This window comes from Loxodonta africana, chromosome 6 (genome assembly GCF_030014295.1).
Source record: "Loxodonta africana isolate mLoxAfr1 chromosome 6, mLoxAfr1.hap2, whole genome shotgun sequence".
In the NCBI taxonomy this organism is placed as follows: domain Eukaryota; kingdom Metazoa; phylum Chordata; class Mammalia; order Proboscidea; family Elephantidae; genus Loxodonta; species Loxodonta africana.
The window spans coordinates 67,536,430-67,556,888 of NC_087347.1; the positions used below are offsets into that span (position 1 = coordinate 67,536,430).

Consider the following 20,459-nt stretch of genomic DNA (forward strand, 5'->3'; position numbering starts at 1 on the left):
GTAATGTTCAGTAATATGTAATCCATTGCACCTGTTTCTTATTTGGAAATTCTTTATTTAAATCCAATATGCCAAGAGAGAAGAATTTATCCTAAAAATTAAAAAAAAAAAAAAAAAAAACAGGGCAGGGCATAGATTTATATTAGATCTTTTTTTGTTGTACTTTAAGAAAGGCCCATTTCTATGGAAAGAATAAAGTGTTTATAGTATAAATTGATTTTTTTAAAAAAGAAGAGTAAAGAGGAAGGAATAAGAGGAACTAAAAGTGCATTTTATTTCATTTTTATTTTCAGTGTGGCAAATGGATACAACTTCAACTGGCTGAATCACAGCCCAATCTTCTAGAAATTGGTAGCAGTCAAGATGAAACCAGAAAACTTCTTCATGATCATGAACTTCTTTTGGCCAAGCTCAAGGTAAGCTATTAGGTTGTAAAGCAGATAGAAGATTAAACAGAATAAAAAGCTACTTCTAGGCTTCCCTTGACTCCTTCTGATGTCATGGGCCTCATGGCCATTTTAATATGGTGCTAGATAGATAATTTAAAAATGCTACAGTTATTTATGAGCAAATACCAGCATGGGAGAGAAGTAACAAGATTTTTTTTTTTCAACCTTCCCTAATGCGATTGAAAATATGGAGTGATAATATTTTCATTGTGGAGAAATACATTTTTTTTTTTTTTTGTCCTGGCTGCCTCAGTTTAAAAAAAAAAATGCGTCATTTTTCCATTTCATGCATTATACTGTCAAATCACAAGAGCTGATCCAAACTTTCTATTGCTAATGATCCCTGCCGGCAGGAATAATTCAGAGGTATTTTTGTTCCCTGTTGAACTATTGAAAATATCTGATTTTGTGCTTAGAATTGAGAGTTCTTGAAACCACATAATACTTTTAGTATAATCAGACTTATTTTTCCATATATGTTGTGGCTATTTTATTAAGAGTCTAAAATAACTTGGTTTGAGACTGCCAGGTAAGGTATTAATCAGGACCAGCTATATAATTTGTTGTGTCCAGTGCAAAATGAAAAGGTAGAACACTTGGTAAAAAAGCAGGAAAAAGCTTTTTCTTGACCTGTCATGATATTTTGTATTTGGTATTTAATGTCTAAGGAGCCTTGGTGGCACAGTGCTTAAGTGCTTGGCTGCTAACCGAAAGGTTGGCAGTTTGAACCCACCAGCCGCTCCAAGGGAGAAAGATGTAGCAATCTGCTTCTCTAAAGATTACAGCCTTGGAAACTCTATGAGGCAGTTCTACTCTGTCCTATAGGGCCACTAAGAGTGGGAATCACCTCATCACGTGCAACAATATTTAATGTCTACTTCCTTCAGACATGGGTGTATTTGCCAAGCAAGTGAACATCCTCACAGCAGCCAGAGCCTTGCCCCACAACTCAGTGCGTGGGGTGGGCCTGACCTCTACCCTCCCTGAGCACGCACCCAGAACCCCATTAGGGGTCAAGGGCAGCAGTCACTAGGTGGAAGGGGAATAAACAAAACAGAAGATAGACTCATCTCTGGGTGGGAGGGAGGCGGGGGAAAATAAGACTGCATGTGAGCTAGGGCTCTGGTCCCCTGCCCCCACCCCCACTTGCTCTGTTGTTTCATTGGACTTCACTTCCAAAACATAAATTCAAAGATATAACTATTCAGACATTCTAGGCAATGGTGGTAGAGCATTAAACCCCAAGCGGGGTTCCCTTCTGAGCATGACACCCTGTGATTAATAACCCTCAGAGGCAAATGAATGTCTTCACTCAGATCAAAGAAGTTTGATAAGGATTCGGAGGACTGCAATGACTAGGATGTTCTCTGCTTTCAGTACTTTAATATTAGTAACTTCTTTGAACATCTAGACTGGAATTAATTTGCTCTCTAGATGCAGAGCCAGATCTGATCCTCATCTGTTACATAGGGACAGTGCTTTTCTATTGGATAAGGGTAAAAGTAATTGGGTATCAATAGACTGAGAAACTGAAGAAAGGCTTAATAATGAAGCAAGTACTTAGATTACAGAATTATTCTCTTTTTTAGATAGCTTCTTGCTCAGGGCTCTGGGCTGTCTTTTAAGGTAGAAATCCCTGGTCATGAGGAAGTTCATTGGATACAAAAAAAAAAAAAAAATTATGTTGTGAAGAAGCATTGAACCAGGAATAAATAAATCCATGTTTTAGTTCTAATTATGTCACTTTGTTGTGTGCCTTCGAGTCAGTTCTGACTCATAGCGACCAAAGATGTTTTGTTAGCAGCCATACACTTAACCATCGCGCCACCAGAGCTTCTTTAAATATGCCACTCACAAGCATAATTCCACTAAAAACTCGATCTTTCTGCTAAGCAAAATATGTATACTTGTCTTGAACCTCCAATCCAATGAACTGTGGAAACCCAACACTTAAAGTTTCCTCCCTTTCCCAGAGGGCTTCCTGTCTCACGGTCCCCCGTGTCCCATTTCTTCATATGCACCCACCAGTTTCTGCTAAAGTTAAAGAGAACTTGAAACCACATCCCTTCCCCAGTTCCCACTAATAATTCATGCCCAGCCAGCATTTTCAGGTCCATTGATGAATTGTGGGTGGTATGGAAGCCCACAACAGCCTGGGTCTTTTAGAATACCTCTCTTCTCCCCCATCCCTACTCTTGTCATGGCCTACAGCTCCAGGGAGAATCTTTCTTAGGTGGGCCATTTGAACTCTCCTTAGCACCTATGCTCAAATTTGCATACCTAAATCCATCCGGGAGTTTAGGTGGAAGAAGGTTTTCCATTAAACAGTATCCATTATCCTTAGAAGGTGCTTGTGATTCTAGATTCTAAATGTCCTGTTGTCCTTTTATACCAGTCTTCAGGTTTTGGACTAGCCACTCGAGTCCTCTGGACTTCAGGCTTTTTATCTGTAAAATGAGGGGAGAGGACAAATCAAAGCTTCATATCTACTATGGAACTTACATTAATGGGCCATGGGCTCACAGCACCACTCTCCCTCCCTGCATGTGGGTCTAGGAACATGTAGTCTGAAATGCCTTTTGGTTTCGCATAGGCCTCTAACTATAATCCTCTTAATGTCTATCTCCCCTGCCCTCACCCACCCCATCCACCACCATCAACCCAGCCACCCAAGCCCAAGAAATGTTAAGTAGTAACATATAATGGGTCAGATATAATGGATCCCAATGCTATTGGTATATAAAAAAAAAAAAAATTATCAAGGAGCCCAAGGTTTGTCTCAAATTTACCAAAAAAAGACATCTAAAAATAAAAATCTGAATTCCATCACACCCTTGGGTAGATGACTAATTCAATCAAATTTACCAGTTATTGTGCTGTTTACCCAGAGGCACCTTGGAAGAAAGGCCTGGTGGTCTACTTCTAAAAAATCAGCTACTGAAAACACTGTGGAGCATAGTTCTACTCTGACACACACAGAGGCACGTCACCAGGAGCCAGAGTTGACTTGACAGCAACTTTTTTGTTTTTCTTAAGTAAGCAGAAATAGTACTAAAATAGCATTTATCGAGTTAGAGATTTAGTCAGAATCAGGGAACAAATAGATTTATGAAGGTCAAATCAGAGGTGAAATTTTTGAGTGTTTTCTACTGTAAGGATTCATTCTTTACTGGGTAGCTAATATCGCATACCTACAAACACAGGAGCAGGTGGCCGGCATGTTTTCTTGGTTCTTATACTCAGAATTCCTTTGGACAGCAGTTGTGCAGTCGAAAGGCAGATGCGCCTTAACCTGTGCCATAAAATTTTTGGATCAAAGTTAGTTTCAATATTATGAGCTTTTAGATGGACAGGGACATTAGTAGTTCAATCAGCCAATAATATTTAATATTTAATGTCCACTCCAGTCCTTTTCCCATGCACAGGGAAACACAATTTGTTCTAATTACAAAGATTGCTCTGTAAGGGGTGCTGGAGGGTGTAGGACTCAATGCTGAGTCCACTCTCTGGTCTCAGGTTCCTTATTTGAAAAATTATGATAATAACAGTTACCCTCACATTCCTAATTACAAAATTTGGGGGAGAAATGTGATGATGTACGGGAAGTGCATGCTTCTTTTTAAAGAAAAAAGAGCATAATTGTTATCCTAATGAACACATGAGAGTTATTTGGGTGTTTAATTGAATAGAAAAGCTATTTTCTGCCTTCCATTGAAAATTATCTTAAACCCTAGTCATTTAGACTAAAGGGAGAAATTCTGGAGACGCAGAATTTTTATGAGCATTTATAATGTTGGTAACATCTCTCCCCTAGAGATCTTATTTTCCCTTCAGCAATGTACTTAACAAATCCAGTGGAGTATCCAGAGAAAAAAAGGTTTCTCTATTTTCTGTGGTGAAAGCATAATCATGTGGAAAAAGCATTAAGTCCCCAAAGCCACCCAGATTCTCAAACCACAGTCAAATTATTTCTAATGAGAAAGAGGAGAAGGAGAATTGGGCCAGGTAAGGAAGCTCTGCCTGTGGCCACTCTCAACATGATGTCCTCAGGTGAGGTGCAGAGTGGCTCAAGGAGGAAGGTAGACTTGGAAATACCTCAGGGGTGTTGGTGAGAACTTTCTTCTCCTCAGCATCTGCCCTTCAACTGCACTACTGTTGTCCAAAGGAATTACGAGTATAAAAACCAAGAAAACATCCCGGCCACCTGCTCCTGTGTTTGTAGATATGTGATGTTAGCTATCCCGTAAAGAATGAATCCTTACAGTAGAAAACACTCAAAAATTTCACCTCTGATTTGACCTTCATAAATCTATTGGTTCCCTGATTCTGACTAAATCTCTAACTCAATAAATGCTATTTAGTCCTATTTCTGTTTACTTAAGAAAAACAAAAAAGTTGCTGTCAAGTCAACTCTGACTCGTCGTCACCTGTGTGAGTCAGAGTAGAACTATGCTCCACAGTGTTTTCAGTAGCTGATTTTTTAGAAGTAGACCACCAGGCCTTTCTTCCAAGATGCCTCTGGGTAAACTTGAACCTCTAACCTTTTGGTTAGCAGCTGAGCTTATCAACCGTTGGTACCACCCAGGGACTCCTTCTATTTACTTAACAAGAGATAAATGCATTACAGTCAGAATATATTAATAATAAGGCTAAGTCTTACTAGAATGTGCCTTAAATAAGAGTTAGTGACATTTTCTTCTGTATCTGAGGTATTTACCTAAGAATACATTTTAATAAAATAAAACTACGTGGTTTGAATTATGTATCTTTACATATTAGAGACATTTTTATAGAATGTGTGTTGTGACTGCTGTGATGGAACTCTAAAAAATCAGGATTGGAAGAGGACTAATTTCTTTTACATTATTTGTGTCTGGGCAGTATTTTAACCTCAATCTTTACTTCATATAAGGGACCCATTTTCTCTTTCCTTGTGCTCCTATAGACACAGTTAGGAAATTCTACTTTCTCAGAGGTATTGGGGAAGAAGTTTCTACCATCTCTACTCCTCACTTTCTTCTCCCTGCAGAAGTGAGGAGGAGTGTGTTACCTGATGAATGGGGCTGGAGAAGGAGTTACTCATCATGGGGAAGCCAGACTCAGGGCCTTTCTCCCCCAGACCCTAACTGCCCCATGGGCTGCAGGTTCTCTACTCTCAGCTTCTACTGGCCTGGTGGGATGGCCCTGCCTGGCAGTCAGATATGTGTCTGCACCTCAGGCCCAACTCACCCCACAGACCTCGATTTTAGGAAGAAAAAGCAGAAGCCAAATCACCCCCACCCTTCAGTCCAGCTTTACCAGTAACCAGAGCAGATATTTTGATCTTCATTTGACCCTGGTGTCCATTTCTCAGTGGGTTTAAATCTTGAAGGGATACCACCCCCCAAAAACCAAACTTGTTGCTATCTAGTTGATTCCAACTCATAGGAACCCTAGAGTACACATTAGAACTGCCCCACAGGGTTTACAAGGAGTCGCTGGTGGATTTGAACTGCCAACCTTTTGATTAGCAGCTGTATCACTTAACCACTGCGTCACCAGGGCTCCTTTGTAGGGATGGGTGTATGATTAACTGGCATCACCCAAATTCCAACACTTAATTGAACTGTGGTTCAAAGGGACCTATGTTGCTGTGTTCCATACATGTAAAGTGCCTGTTTCACTTTTTACTGATCACTTTGAAGAAGGTCACTAAAATAAGGTGGGAACAGTGCAGGAGTCCTGAACAAGCTGGCAGTTTAATTTCTCTTTCAGGCTTTTGAAAATGGAAAGTGAATAAAAACGTAATGACTACCTACAGCCCTGGAGAATTTTTTTCATTAAAAAGCAAAAGCAGTGTTCTCTCAGCTGTGAAATAGTCTAACTTCCTGGGGACTTTCCCTGCCTTGCTTGGTGCTTTCCTAGTCTTCACGGGAATTTCTTTTCCCTGATGTCAGTTCCAGTGACTAGTATGGAGCTATGGAGTGATCCAAGGGGCTCAATTTCAAATAATGTACTTTAGGTTTAGCTAGTGTCATGGATGATCTTGCAAAATGTTGTCTTTATAAGTGAAAGCAATAGAAGTTGGTTTAAGAGAGTCTAAAGAATTCATGGCTTCTTATCCAGGGAGTTAAGACATACAATATTGCAAATATCATAAATTATTTGTTAGCAGATAAGACTAAGCAGAAATTCAGAGTACGACCATATCTGATGAACTGTTACTGCAAGTTGATTCGCCAGAGGGGAAGGAATTCCACGAGCAAATTTTGTAGAAATGGAGACTGGAGAGTAAGAAATTTGGAGAGGACGCTCTTATACCTCCTCCCTGTCCTGGCTCAGTATCCAAGGTTGGACTTACAGGCAGAAGCTGAAAGGCTGTGGAAAACACAAGGCACATACCGTACTGCTTTGTGGCCAGGACACCAAGAGACACAGGCTCAGAAGAAAAGAGAGGCCTGCTTCACACTTCTGCAATGAACAGAGCATGGCTTGAATATAACAAATACTGACAACTCTTCTGACTACTTTGGAAGTACCCAGGACACAGGAAGGTTATGATAGATTCAAGATGGTATAAATTCTTTGGCACTTCTCCCAGTGAGAAGCGGGGTTTGTGTCCCTCCACTTGAAACTCGACAGGCTCCGTGACTGCTTTGATTAATAGAAACTGCACAAATGATGCTATCCCCATTTCCAAGCCCAGTCCTCAAGAGACTGGCAGCTTTTACTTCCTGTATTTTTGAACGGTCACTCTCGGAACCCAGCCACCTTGTGAGGAGGTCAAGTGGCACCTATGAGAAGCCCACGTGGAGAACTGAGACTCACCGGTACTGCCCTGCAAGAGATCCCAGCTGACAGCCAGCCACCTTGCCAGTCATGTGAGTGAGCCATCTTGGAAATAGATTTACCAGGCCCAGTCCAGCTGCCCAGCTGACCTCTGTGGAGCAGAGACAAGCCTTCCCACTGAGTGTTGCCCAAATTGACATTCATGAGCAAGATAAATAATTGTTTTAAGCCACTAAATTTTGGGGCCAGTTGTCACACAGCAATAGATATCTGGAACAGTGGGCAACGGCAGTGGTGGCATCCTCAAGGGCTTTTGAAGGCAGCACTCATTAATAAAATGGCACAGGCAGAAGAAAATAAGAGTTTTCCTGGGGAGACAGTAGAGAAGTAGGACCAAGATTTTATAAAATGAAAGATGATGTGATAGCGCTTATTAATAGTTAAAAAAAAAATTATGGAATTGGGGGTAATTAACTTTTTGAGAAATGAATAAAACAGATCAAAGATATAGTGTTAGTGTTAGTCGATTTGACTTGCATTATGATATAGTTTCTTGGCAAGGTTCATAGTTATAAATCAGTACACAGGGGTATGCACAAAATATTATGGGTATCTGTGGAAGGAATGACTAATTTTGTCGGGAAAGTCAGGTGAAGCTCAACAAAGAATGTGATATTTGAGTTGTCCCGAAGATGAATGAGTTTTCCAGACATCATAGACCAATTTAAAGAACAAACAATGGACTGGGTGAAAGAGATCTGCAATTCACAATTGATAGTCAAAGGGTTATAATCCTTCACATCTGTAAGAAAAATAAATAAGCCTATAAAAAAATAGGCAAAGAAGGGACAATTCACAGAGGAGAGACAAATAGCCAATAAACACATAAAAAGATGCTTGATACCAATAGCAGCCTAAGAAATGAAACTTAGTCATTTTAAAATACCATTATTTCCTAAATACACCACTAAAAATTAAAAATATCGGTAACATCCATTGATGGTGAGAATGTGAGGAAAACGGCATTCTGTGATACTCTTGATGAGAATTTGGATTGACATGACCACTGTGGAACCTGGAAAGCATTAAAATATAAAATGCTCATGTCCTGTGACCCAGGAAGCTCACTTCTAGAGAATCTATCCTTGGAAATGAAAGCTGTAATAAAGATATAGATATGAAGATGCTTTTGCCGTGGCGCTGTTTTTAATAGAATAACCCAACTGGAAGCCAAATACTATTCAACAATAGGGGAATAAATTTATAAATTGAAAATGTTTGCTTCTTTCATGCTGTGGAATATTTTGTTGAGCCCACAGACTTCTCATTTGTGGCATAGATAAATTCTTATGTTTAAGCCAATGTTGGATGGGCCTTACGTTAAACCAAAAAACCAAAACCACTGCTATTGAGTTGATTCCGATTCAACTGCTCAGCTGCTAACCAAAAGGTTGGCAGTTCAAATCCACCAGACAGAGACCCCACAAGCTGCTCCTTGGAAACACTGGGGAGAAGTTCTACTCTGTCCTATAGGGTCATATGAGTAGAAATTGGCTTGACAGCAATGGGTTTGGTTTTCTGGTTTTGGTTGATCCTTCTTTAAAATACATATCTACTACCAAAAACAGTCCCTATTACTAATGACAAAAAGTATTTTTTTCTGAGATTTGAACTGACAGGACAGAACTCTGACAGCCTAAGAAGTATAAGGGGTGGCAGAGGTAAGATGGTAGCATGAACCACTCCCCCCACTACCCCCATTACCACCAATCTTCTATGCTGCCCAGTTAAAGTTAGGATAAAAATATACTTTCTGAATTCTATCCAGAAAGCAAAGGTCCTTCTCCTCTAGAAAATACATAACTTAAGTATATATTGTACTTGGAGCCCTGGTGGTGCAGTGGTTATAAGCTCAGCTGCTAACCAAAAGGTTGGCAGTTTGAATCTGCCACTTGCTCCGTGGAAACTTGATGGGGCAGTTCTACTCTGTCCTGTAGGGTCACTATGAGTTTGAATCAATTTGATGGCAACGGGTTTGGTTTTTAGATGTATTGTACTTAAGCAAGAAAGAAGAGTGTTTTTTTTGTGTTGGTTTTGTTTTGTTTGTTTAAGTCCAGTATGAATCCTTACCACCACACATCTGTCAGTTTGTTGTACTGTGGTGGCTTGCATATTGCTGTTATACTGGAAGCTTTGCCACCAGTATTTCAAATACCAGCAGAGCCACCTTTGGTGGACAGGTTTCAGGAGAGCTTCCAGACTAAGACAGACAAGGCAAAAGGACCTGGCACTCTACTTCTGAAAAAATTGGCCAGTGAAAACCTTATGAGTAGCAGCAGAACATTGTCTGATATAGTGCCAGAAGGTGAGCCCCTCAGGATGGAAGGCACTCAAAATATGACTAGGGGAGAGCTGCCTCCTCAAAGTATAGTTGACCTTAATGACACGGATGGAGTCAAGCTTTTGGGGCCTTCATGGGTTGATGTGGCACAACTCAAAATGAGAAGAAACAGCTGCAAGAATCCATTAATAATCGGAATGTGGAATGTGCAGAGTATGAATTTAGGAAAACTAGAAATGGTCAAAAATGAAATGGAACTTATAAATATCGATATCCTAGGCCTTAGTGAGCTGAAATGGACTGATATTGGCCATTTTGAATCAGACGATCATATAGTCTACTATGCCAGGAATGGCAAATTGAAGAGAAATGGTGTTGCATTTATCATGAAAAAGAACATTTCAAAATCTAACCTGAAGTGCAACACTGTCAGTGATAGGATAATAGTCGACGCCTACTAGGAAGACCAGTTAATACAACTGTTACTGAAATTTACACACCAACCAGTAAGGTCAAAGATGAAGAAACTGAAGATTTTTACCAACTTCTGCAGTCTGAAATTGATCAAACATGCAACCAAGATCCATTGATAATTACTGGTGATTGGAAAGTTGGAAACAAAGAAGAAGGATCAGTAGTTGGAAAACATGGTCTTGGTGATAGAAACAACGCTGGAGATCACATGATAGAATTTTGCAAGACCAATGACTTTTTCACTGCAAATAACTTTTTCAACAACAGGAATGGCAACTATTCACATGGGCCTCACGAGAGGGAAAACACAGGAATCAAATAGACTGTATCTGTCAATGAGATTATGGAAAAGCTCAATATCACATGTCAGAACAAGGCCGGGGGCCAACTGTGGAACAGACCATCAATTGCTCATATACAAGATCAAGTCAAAGCTTAAAAAAGTTAAAACAAGCCCATGAGAACCAAAGTACAACCTTGAGTAATCCCACCTGAATTTGAAGACCATCTCAAGAATAGATTTGACGTATTGAATGCTAATGACCAAAGATCAGACGAGTTGTGGGAAGACATCTAGGACATCATACACAAAAAAAGCAAAAGGCCATTAAAAAGATAGGAAAGAAAGAAAAGACCAAAATGGATGTCATAAGAGACTCTGAAATTTGCTCTTGAACATAGAGTAGCTAAAGCGAATGGAAGAAATGATGAAGTTAAAGCTGAATAGAATATTTCAAAGAGCAGCTCTAAAAGACAAAGTAAAGTATTACAATGAAATGTGCAAAAACCTGGAGTTAGAAAACCAAAATGGAAGAACACACTCAGTGTTTCTCAAGCTAAAAGAACTGAAGAAACAATTCAAGCCACAAATTACAATTTTGAAGGATTGTATGGGCAAAATATTGAATAGGTAATGTGACAAGATACAACCCTGACACACACCTTTCCTGACTTTTAACCATTCAGTATCCCGTTGTTATTGAATGACCCAGGAAGCATCAAAAGCTGATGGAAGGAATACACGGAGTCATTGTACCAAAAAGAATTGGTTGAAGTTTAACCATTTCGGGAGGTAGCATATAATCAAGAACTGATGGTATCAAAGGAAGAAGTCCCAAGTTGTACTGAAGGCATTGGTGCAAAACACGGCTGTAGGAATTGATGGAATACCAATTGAAATGTTTCAGCGAAAGGATTCATTGCTGGAAGTGCTCACTCTTCTGTGCCAAGAAATTTAGAAGACAGCTACCTGCCCAACCAACTGGAAGAGATCCACATCTGTGCCCATTCCAAAGAAGGATGATACAACAGAATGTGGAAATTATTGAACAATATTATTAATATCACACACAAGTAAAATCTTGCTGAAAATCATTCAAAAGCAGTTGCAGTAGAACATTGACAGGGAACTGTCAGAAAGTCAAGTGGGATTCAGAAGAGGACATGGATGTCTCATTTTGAGTTTGCTGATGTCAGATGGATCTTGACTGAAAGCAGAGAATACCAGAAAGATGTTTACCTGTGTTTTACTGTCTATGCAAAGGCATTCGACTGTGTGGATCATAACAAATGATGGGTAACATTGAGAAGAATGGAAATTCCAGCACACTTAATCGTGCTCATCCAGAACCTGTGCATAGACCAAGAGGCAGTCATTTGAACAGAGCAAGGGGATACTGAGTGGTGTAAAGTCAAGAAAGGTGTGTGTCAGAGATGCATCATTTCACCATACTTATTCAATCTGTATGCTGAGCAACTAATCTGATAAACTGGACTATAGGAAGAAGAATGTGGCATCAGGATTGGTGGAAGACTCATTAACAACCTGCGATATGCAAACCTTGCTTGCTGAAATCGAAGAGGACTTGAAGGACTTACTGAAGAAGATCAAAGACTACAGCCTTCAGTATGGGTTACATCTCAACATAAAGAAAACAAAAATCAATCCTCACAACTGGACCAATAAGCAACATCATGATAAATGGAAAAAAAGATTGAAGTTGCCAAGGATTTCCTTTTACTAGGATCCACAGTCAATGCCCATGGAAGCAACACTCAAGAAATCAAAAGATGCATTGCATTGGGCAAATCTGCTGAAAAATACCTCTTTACAGGGTTAAAAAGGAAAGGTATCACTTTAAGTACTAAGGTGTGCCTGATCCAAGTCACGGTATTTTCAGTCGCCTCATATGCATGGGAAAGCTGGACAGTGAATAAGACTGAAAAGAATCGATGCCTTTGAATTATGGTGTTGGCAAAGAATATTGACTGTACCATGGATTGCCAGAAGAACGAACAAGTCTGTGTTGGAGGAAATACAGCCATAGTGCCCCCTGGAAGCAAGAATGGTGAGATTTTGGACATATTTTGGACATGTCATCAGGAGGGACTAGTCCCTGGAGTAGGACATCATGCTTGGTAAAATAGAGGGTCAGTGAAAAAAAAGGAAGACCCTTGATGAGATGGATTGACATAGTGGCGGCAATAATGGGTCAAACATTGATTGTGAGGATGACATAGGACTGGGCAGTGTGTTGTTCTGTTGTACATAGGGTCATTATGAGTCAGAGCTGACTCGATGGCACCTTACAACAACAACGACTCCTTACTGATTTGCCTTAGCCAAAATGGATCTGTCTAAAAGTATAGACTTGATCTCATCATACATTTGAGTTCAAGTCTATACTTTTAATTTCTTATGTTTATGTTGCTTAATAATGATAATAATATGAGAGATCAAAACCCAGAGATCGAGTCTGAGTTTTTCAAATGACCTGGCTATATTATTCTCATGACAGGTCCTGTTCTCCAAATTACCTGTATCCTCTGGTCTTTCCTGCCACGTATATGAAGTCCAGGGATATACGTGGAATTAAAATTTTTGTGCTTTTAAAAAAATTGTCTTAAAAGTGAAGATTGGTTCCAGTTCCAGGCGAGATGGGATAAACACATTCTAGTCTATTTCCGCCAAATTCAACTCTGAACCCTGGACAGAATGAGTCTATGCTGAGGATGCTAAAACGTACGTGTTAGTAGATAGATTAGGGAAATAGGTCAGAATTGCAAGTACCACCAAACCTGTAATGTATTCCTTTTCTCCACCTTCAGTATTGCTAAGTCTGAGCTCAAAGGCAAACTAACATCCCGAAGTGCACACCAGGTACGGACAGAAAAAGCTCCAAAAAAAAGCCCTTTCTTTTGTGTCTGAGGAGTAGAATAGAGGACTCCCAGGGATCAGAGAGAGTGCAGGAAAATCTCCTGCTTTGGGTTTTTCCTGTTGTTCTCTCTGCCCAGCCCAGGCCGTCCCATGATGGCAGTGCTGATAGTGAAAGTAGAGACATCCAGGTAGGTGAGTAAACCTCTGAGAGAGGGAAACTCTCGTTTCTGACCAGAGAAACTAGGGTCACAAATGCATGGGCTGAATTCACATTGCTTTTTTTCTCCTTCTGACCTCTCCACTGCTTGATGGTACAGATGCAGTAGTGGGAAGTGAATGGCAGAGTGAGGAACGGAAAGCCCCAGCTTTCAGGACAGAGGATCAGTAGGGGGAGCTTCCATGGTGCAAATTTCAGGCACTGAGTTGAGCCAGTGAAGTCAGAAGACTGAAGGGGTGAGAGAGCAGTCTCACCTTTCAGCTTCATAACTCATATTGTGTAAATGACTGTCTGCTTTTCTTAAAAGAAAGCCTAATTACTGAGTACATAGGCAACCCTGTAGAACCACAAGCTCTGAAACACAGTTTCATCGGACACATTTTTTACTTGGACCCAACTCAAAATACATCCCAAATTTTTATATAATTGGAACTAGAGAAACCCAAATCACTGAAAGATTTCTGACGGCATTCTAAGAGCCTGAGACTCTGGTCTAACTATTTTCTAGATAAAAAAAAAAAAAGATAGTAACCTTTTATTAATGTGCTGAAAAGAAAACACTTTGCTAGTGTGTTACTGTGATGTGATGGATCACTTCTGTGTGGCCTTTCTGGCCATGATCTTATAACTCCCACATAAGTGATTGGGTGGGACTGTGCGAATAAGGTAATTGTGGCCCACTGAGGGAATTGGTCAGTTTTGCCATCCTGCTAGGCTTAAAAGAAAGCCAATTCCAGATCCAAGAGAGGATCGCACTACCACCAAGGAAGAACAGGTAGGAGCGGAGAGCGTTTCCTTTGGACCCGGGATTCCTTTGCTGAGAAGCTCCTGGACCCAGGAGACAGAGAGAGAACTGTAACACCGAAGATGGCAAGATGCAGTCGCAGAGAAATGGCAGCAGGAGAGACCAGCAGGAGATGGCACAGTGTGCTTCCCAGCCCTTGGATTGAGAAAGCTGAGTGCCTTCGGGCAGGAGGCTTGCTGGAGGAGTAGGGTGCTTCCTGGCACTTGGTGGAGCTAGGTTTACTGACCCATGGAGCTAGAGCTGAGTGCCTCTGGGCCGAGACTTCCTGACAGAGTGGGGTGCCTCTGGGCACTTATCAGCAGAGCTAAAAGAGCTTTGTAACATTTGCCCCTGAGCAGAGCATAGGCTGAGGGGCCAGAAAGAGTTGTGCCTGCAGCATGGCTCAGAACAGGCTGTCCTGATGGAAGAACTGTGTCCTGAGTGTTCCTGAATCTGAATTATAACTTGTTACTTACCTAATAACTCCCATAATCATGAGTATTGTTTGAGTTCTGTGTGGCCATTGCAATGAATTATCAAGCCTAGCAGTGAAGTAGAGAGTACTGTGGGAAGGACAATTGGTATCAAAATTGGTAAAGATGGTTCCCAGACACCCTTTCAGGTTAGTAATGAAGTCGCTCCTGAGGTTTACCCTTCACCAAAGATTAGACTGGCCCATAAAACAAAACCAGAGCAAATGCGCATACCAGCCCAGGGGTGAGGATGAGAAGGCAGGAGGGGACAGGAAAGCTGGTAATAGGGAACCCAAGGTCAAGAAGGTGATAGTGCTGACATGTCATGGGGTTGGCAACCAATGTCACAAAACAATATGTGTGTTAATTGTTTAATGAGAGACTAATTAGCTCCATAAACCTTCATCTAAAGTACAAAAAAAAAAGAATTGGTAAAGATGGTATGTCTGACTTCCTCCTCATAGGAATCAGCCTTGGGCTGTTGCTCTTCATTCTCATTCCCCCTCATGAAGTTAGAGGAGGTCAGATGCTGCCCACACACCATTTTTACAGTTACACTTCTTAGAACTTATATACACCTTGCTACATACTCCCAATTACCCTCCCCCTAATGAGACAGCCCGCTCCCTCCCTCCACTCTCTTCTTATGTCCATTTTGCCAGCTTCTAACCCCCTCTACCCTCTCATCTCCCCTCCAGGCAGGAGAAGCCAACATGATCTCATGTCTACCTGATCCAAGAAGCTCACTCCTCACCAGCATCCCTCTCTAACCCATTGTCCAGTGCAATCCATGTCTGAAGAGTTGGCTTAGGGAATGGTTCCTGTCCTGGGCCAACAGAAGGTCTGGGGGCCATGACCACCGGGGTCCTTCTAGTCTCAGTCAGACCATTAAGTCTGGTATTTTTATGAGAATTTGGTGTCTGCATTCTACTGCTCTCCTGCTCCCTCAGGGGTTCTCTGTTGTGTTCCCTGTCAGGGCAGTCATCGGTTGTAGCCGGGCACCATCTAGTTCTCCTGGTCTCAGGCTTACGTAGTCTCTGTTTTATGTGGCCTTTTCTGTCTCTTGGGCACATAATTACCTTGTGTATTTGGTGTTCTTCATTCTCCTTTGCTCCTTGTGGGTTGAGACCAATTGATGCATCTTAGATGGCTGCTTGCTAGTGTTTAAGACCACAAATGCCACTCTTCAAAGTGGGAGTCAGAATATTTTCTTAATAGATTTTATTATGCCAATTGACTTAGATGTCTCCTGAAACCATGGTCCCCAACCCCCTGCCCCTCCTACGCTGGCCTTTGAAGCATTCAGTTTATTCAGGAAAATTCTTTGCTTTGGGTTTAGTTCAGTTGTGCTGACCTCCCCTGTATTGTAGGTTGTCTTTCCCTTCACCTAAAGTAGTTCTTATCTACTATCTAGTGAATATCCCTCTCCCACCCTCCCTCCCTCCCCCCTCTCGTAACCACAAAAGAATATTTTCTTCTCAGTTTAAACTATTTATCAGGTTCTTAAAATAGTGGTCTTATATAATATTTGTCCTTTTGCAACTAATTTCACTCAGCATAATGCCTTCAAGGTTCCTCCATGTTATGAAATGTTTCACAGATTTCTCACTGTTCTTTATCGATGCATAGTATTACCACTGTGTGAATATACCATAAGTTGTCCATTCATCCATTGATGGGCACCTTGGTTGCTTCCATCATTTTGCTACTGTAAACAGGGCTGTAATGAACATGGGTGTGCATATATCTGTTCGTGTAAAGACTCTTATTTCTCTAGGATATGTTCCGAGGAGTGGGATTGCTGGATCATATGGTAATTCTATTTCTAGTTTTTTTTAGGAAGCGCCAAATCGATTTCCAAAGTGGTTGTACCATTTTACATTCCCACCAGCAGTGTAGAAGTGTTCCAGTTTCTCCACAACCTCTCCAACATTTATTATTTTGTGTTTTTTGGATTAACGCCAGCCTTGTTGGGGTGAGATGAAATCTCATTGTAGTTTTGATTTGCATTTCTCTAATGGCCAATGATTGTGAGCGTTTCCGCATGTATCTGTTATCTACCTGAATGTCGTCTTTAGTGAAGTTCCTGTTCGTATCCTTTACCCATTTTTTAATTGGGTTATTTGTCTTTTTGTAGTTGAGTTTTTGCAGGATCATGTAGATTTTAGAGATCAGACACTGATCAGAAACGTCATAGCTAAAAACTTTTTCCCAGTCTGGAGGTAATCTTTTTACTCTTTTGGTGAAGTCTTTGGATGAGTATAGGTGTTTGATTATTAGGAGCTCCCAGTTATCTAGTTTCTCTTCTGCATTCTTAGTAATGTTTCGTATTCTATACATGCCATGTATTAGGGCTTCTAGCATTGTCCCTATTTTTTTCTTCCATGATCTTTCCCTATTTTTTCTTCCATGATCTTTATCATTTTAGATTTTATAGTTAAGTCTTTGATCCATTTTGAGTTAGTTTTTGTGCATGGTGTGAGGTATGGGTCTTGTTTCATTTTTTTGCAGATGGATATCCAGTTATGCCAGCACTATTTGTTAAACAATTAATCTTTTCCCCATTTAACTGACTTTGGGCCTTTGTCAAATATCAGCTGCTCATATGTGAATGGATTTATGTCTGGATTCTCAATTCTGTAGCATTGGTCTACATATCTGTTTTTGTACCAGTACCAGGCTGTTTTGACTACTGTGGAAGTATAATAGGTTCTAAAATCAGGTAGAGTGAGGCCTCCCACTTTGTTCTTCTTTTTCAATAATGCTTTACTTACCTGGGACCTCTTTCCCTTCCATATGAAGCTGGTGACTTGTTTCTCCATCTCATTAAAAAATGTCATTGGAATTTGAATCAGAATTGCATTATATCTACAGATTGTTTTTGGTAGAATAGACATTTTTACAATGTTAAGTCTTCCTATCCATGAGCAAAATATGTTTTTCCACTTCTGTAGGTCTCTTTTGGTTTCTTGCAGTAGTGTCTTGTAGTTTTCTTTGTATAGGTTTTTTACATCTCTGGTAGGATTTATTCCTAAGTATTTTATCTTCTTGGGAGCTACTGTAAATGGTATTGATTTGGTGATTTTCTCCTTGATGTTCTTTTTGTTGGTGTAGAGGAATCCAACTGATTTTTGTATGTTTATTTTGTATCATGATACTCTGCTGAACTCTTCTATTAGTTTTAGTAGTTTTCTTGAGGATTCCTTAGGGTTTTCTGTGTATAAGATCATATCACCTGCACATAGAGATACTTTTCTTCTTCCTTGCCAATCTGGATGCCCTTTATTTCTTTATCTAGTCTAATTGCTCTGGCTAGGATTTCCAGCACAATGTTGAATAACAGTGATGATAAAGGGCATCCTTGTCTGGTTTCCGACCTCAGTGAGAATGCTTTCAGGCTCTCTCCATTTAGGGTGATGTTGGCTGTTGGCTTGTATAAATGTCCTTTATTATGTTGAGGAATTTTCCTTCTATTCCTATTTTGCTGAGAGTTTTTATCACGAATCGGTGTTGAACTTTGTCAAATGCCTTTTGTGCATCAATTGATAAAATCATGTGATTCTTGTCTTTTGTTTTATTTATGTGGTGGATTACATTAATTGTTTTCCTAATGTTGAACCATCTCTGCATACCTGGTCAATTATGAATCACACTTGGTCACAGTCAATTATTTTTTTGATATGTTGTTGAATTCTATTGGCTAGAATTTTGTTGAGGATTTTTACATCTACGTTCATGAGGGATATAGGTCTATAATTTTCTTTTTTTGTGGTGTCTTTACCTGGTTTTGGTATCAGGAATATGGTGGCTTCATAGAATGAGTTTGGTAGTATTCTGTCCTTTTCTATGCTCTGAAATAGCTTTAGTAGTAGTGGTGTTAACTCTTCTCTGAAAGTTTGGTAGAACCCTGCAGTGAAGCCATCCGGTGCAGGGCTTTTTGTGGGGCGGGGGTGGGGGGGGAAGTTTTTCATTACCTTTTCAACCTCTTCTTTTGTTATGGGTCTATTTAGTTGTTCTACCTCTGTGTTAGCTTAGGTAGGTAGTGTGTTTCTAGAAATTCATCCTTTCTTCTAGGTTTTCAAATTTGTTAGAGTACAATTTTTCATAGTAATCTGATATGACTCTTTTAATTTCAGTTGGGTCTGTTGTAATATTGCCAGTCCCATTTCTTATTCGGGTTATTTGCTTCTTCTCCTGTTTTTCTTTTGTTACTTTGGCCAGTGGTTTATCAATTTTGTTGATTTTTTTCAAAGAACCAGCTTTTGGTCTTATTAATTCTTTCAATTGTTTTTCTGTTTTCTATTTCATTTAGTTCTGCTCTAATTTTTATTATTTGTTTTCTTCTGGCACCTGTGGGTTTCTTTTGTTGCTCTCTTTCTATTTGTTCAAGTTGTAGGGATAATTCTTTGATCTTGGCCCTTTCCTCTTTTTGTATGTGTGCATTTATTGATATACACTGGCCTCTGAGCACCACTTTTCCTGTGTCCCAAATGTTCTGATAGGAAGTGTTTTCATTCTCTTTGGATTCTATGAATTTCTTATTCCATCCTTAATGTCTTCTCTAATCCAGTCTTTTTTGAGCAGGGTATTGTTCAGTTTCCAAGTGTTTGATTTCTTTTCCCTCCTTTTTCTGTTGTTGATTTCTACTTTTATGGCCTTATGGTCAGAGAAGATGCTTTGTAATATTTCAATTTTTTGGATTCTGCTAAGGCTTACTTTATGACCTAATATGTGGTCTATTCTAGGGAATGTTCCATGTGCCCTAGAAAAGAAAGTATACTTGGCTGCTGTTGGGTGGAGTGTTCCGTATATGTGTATGAGGTCAATTTGGTTGATTGTGGCGCTAGATCTTCCGTGTCTTTACTGAGCTTCTTTCTGGATGTCCTGTCCTTCACCGAAAGTGGTGTGTTGAAGTCTCCTACTATTATTGTGGAGCTGTCTATCTCACTTTTCAGTGCTGATAGAGTTTGTTTTGTGTATCTTGCAGCCCTGTCATTGTGTGCATAAATATTTAATATGGTTATATCTTCTTGGTGTGTTGTCCCTTTAATCATTATATAGTGTCCTTCCTTATCCTTTATGATGGATTTAACTTTAAAGCCTATTTTGTGAGAAATTAATATTGCCACTGCTGCTCTTTTTTGATTGTTGTTTGCTTGATATGTTTTTTTTCCATCATTCGAGTTTTAGTTTGTTTGTGTCTCTAAGTCTAAGGTGTGTCTCTTGTAGGCAGCATATAGACGGATCTTGTTTTTTAATCCATTCTGCCACTCTCTGTCTCTTTATTGGTGCATTTATTCCATTTACATTCAGGGTAATTATGGATAGGTATGAATTTAGTGCTGTCATTTTGATGTGCTTTTTGTGTGTTGTTCACAGTTTCTTTTTCCCACTTTATTTTATGTGCTGAGTAGGTTATCTTTATATATTGTCCTTTCCTCATATTTGTTGTTGATTTTGTTTCTGCTGAGTCTCTATTTTTTTCTTGTTTTTTTGGTGAGTAGGATAGCATGTCCTTTGTGGTTACCTTATTATTTGCCCCTATTTTTCTAAATTTAAAACTAACTTTTATTTCTTCATATTGCCATATCTTCCTCTCCATATGGAAGGTATATGAGTACATTTCTTAGTCCCTCTTTATTATTTTAATGTTGTTTTCTTTTATATAATGACATCGCTGCTACCCTGTTTTGGGCTTTTTTTTTTTTTTTTTAATATAATCTTGCTTTGTTTTTTTGGATTTCCCTGTCTGGGTTGACTTCCGGTTGCTCTGCCCAGTGTTCTAGTCTTGGGTTG

General features: G+C 39.8%; 1 protein-coding gene across 1 annotated transcript in view; it reads left to right on the top strand.

The window, feature by feature from the left end:
• Nucleotides 1-20,459, top strand: part of CCDC141 (coiled-coil domain containing 141) — a 230,846-nt gene that overhangs the window by 3,004 nt on the left and 207,383 nt on the right. The window contains exon 2 of the mRNA XM_003405968.3: nucleotides 294-416. Within this exon, the coding sequence (XP_003406016.2) occupies nucleotides 294-416 (123 nt within the window). The remainder of the gene's footprint in view (nucleotides 1-293; nucleotides 417-20,459) is intronic.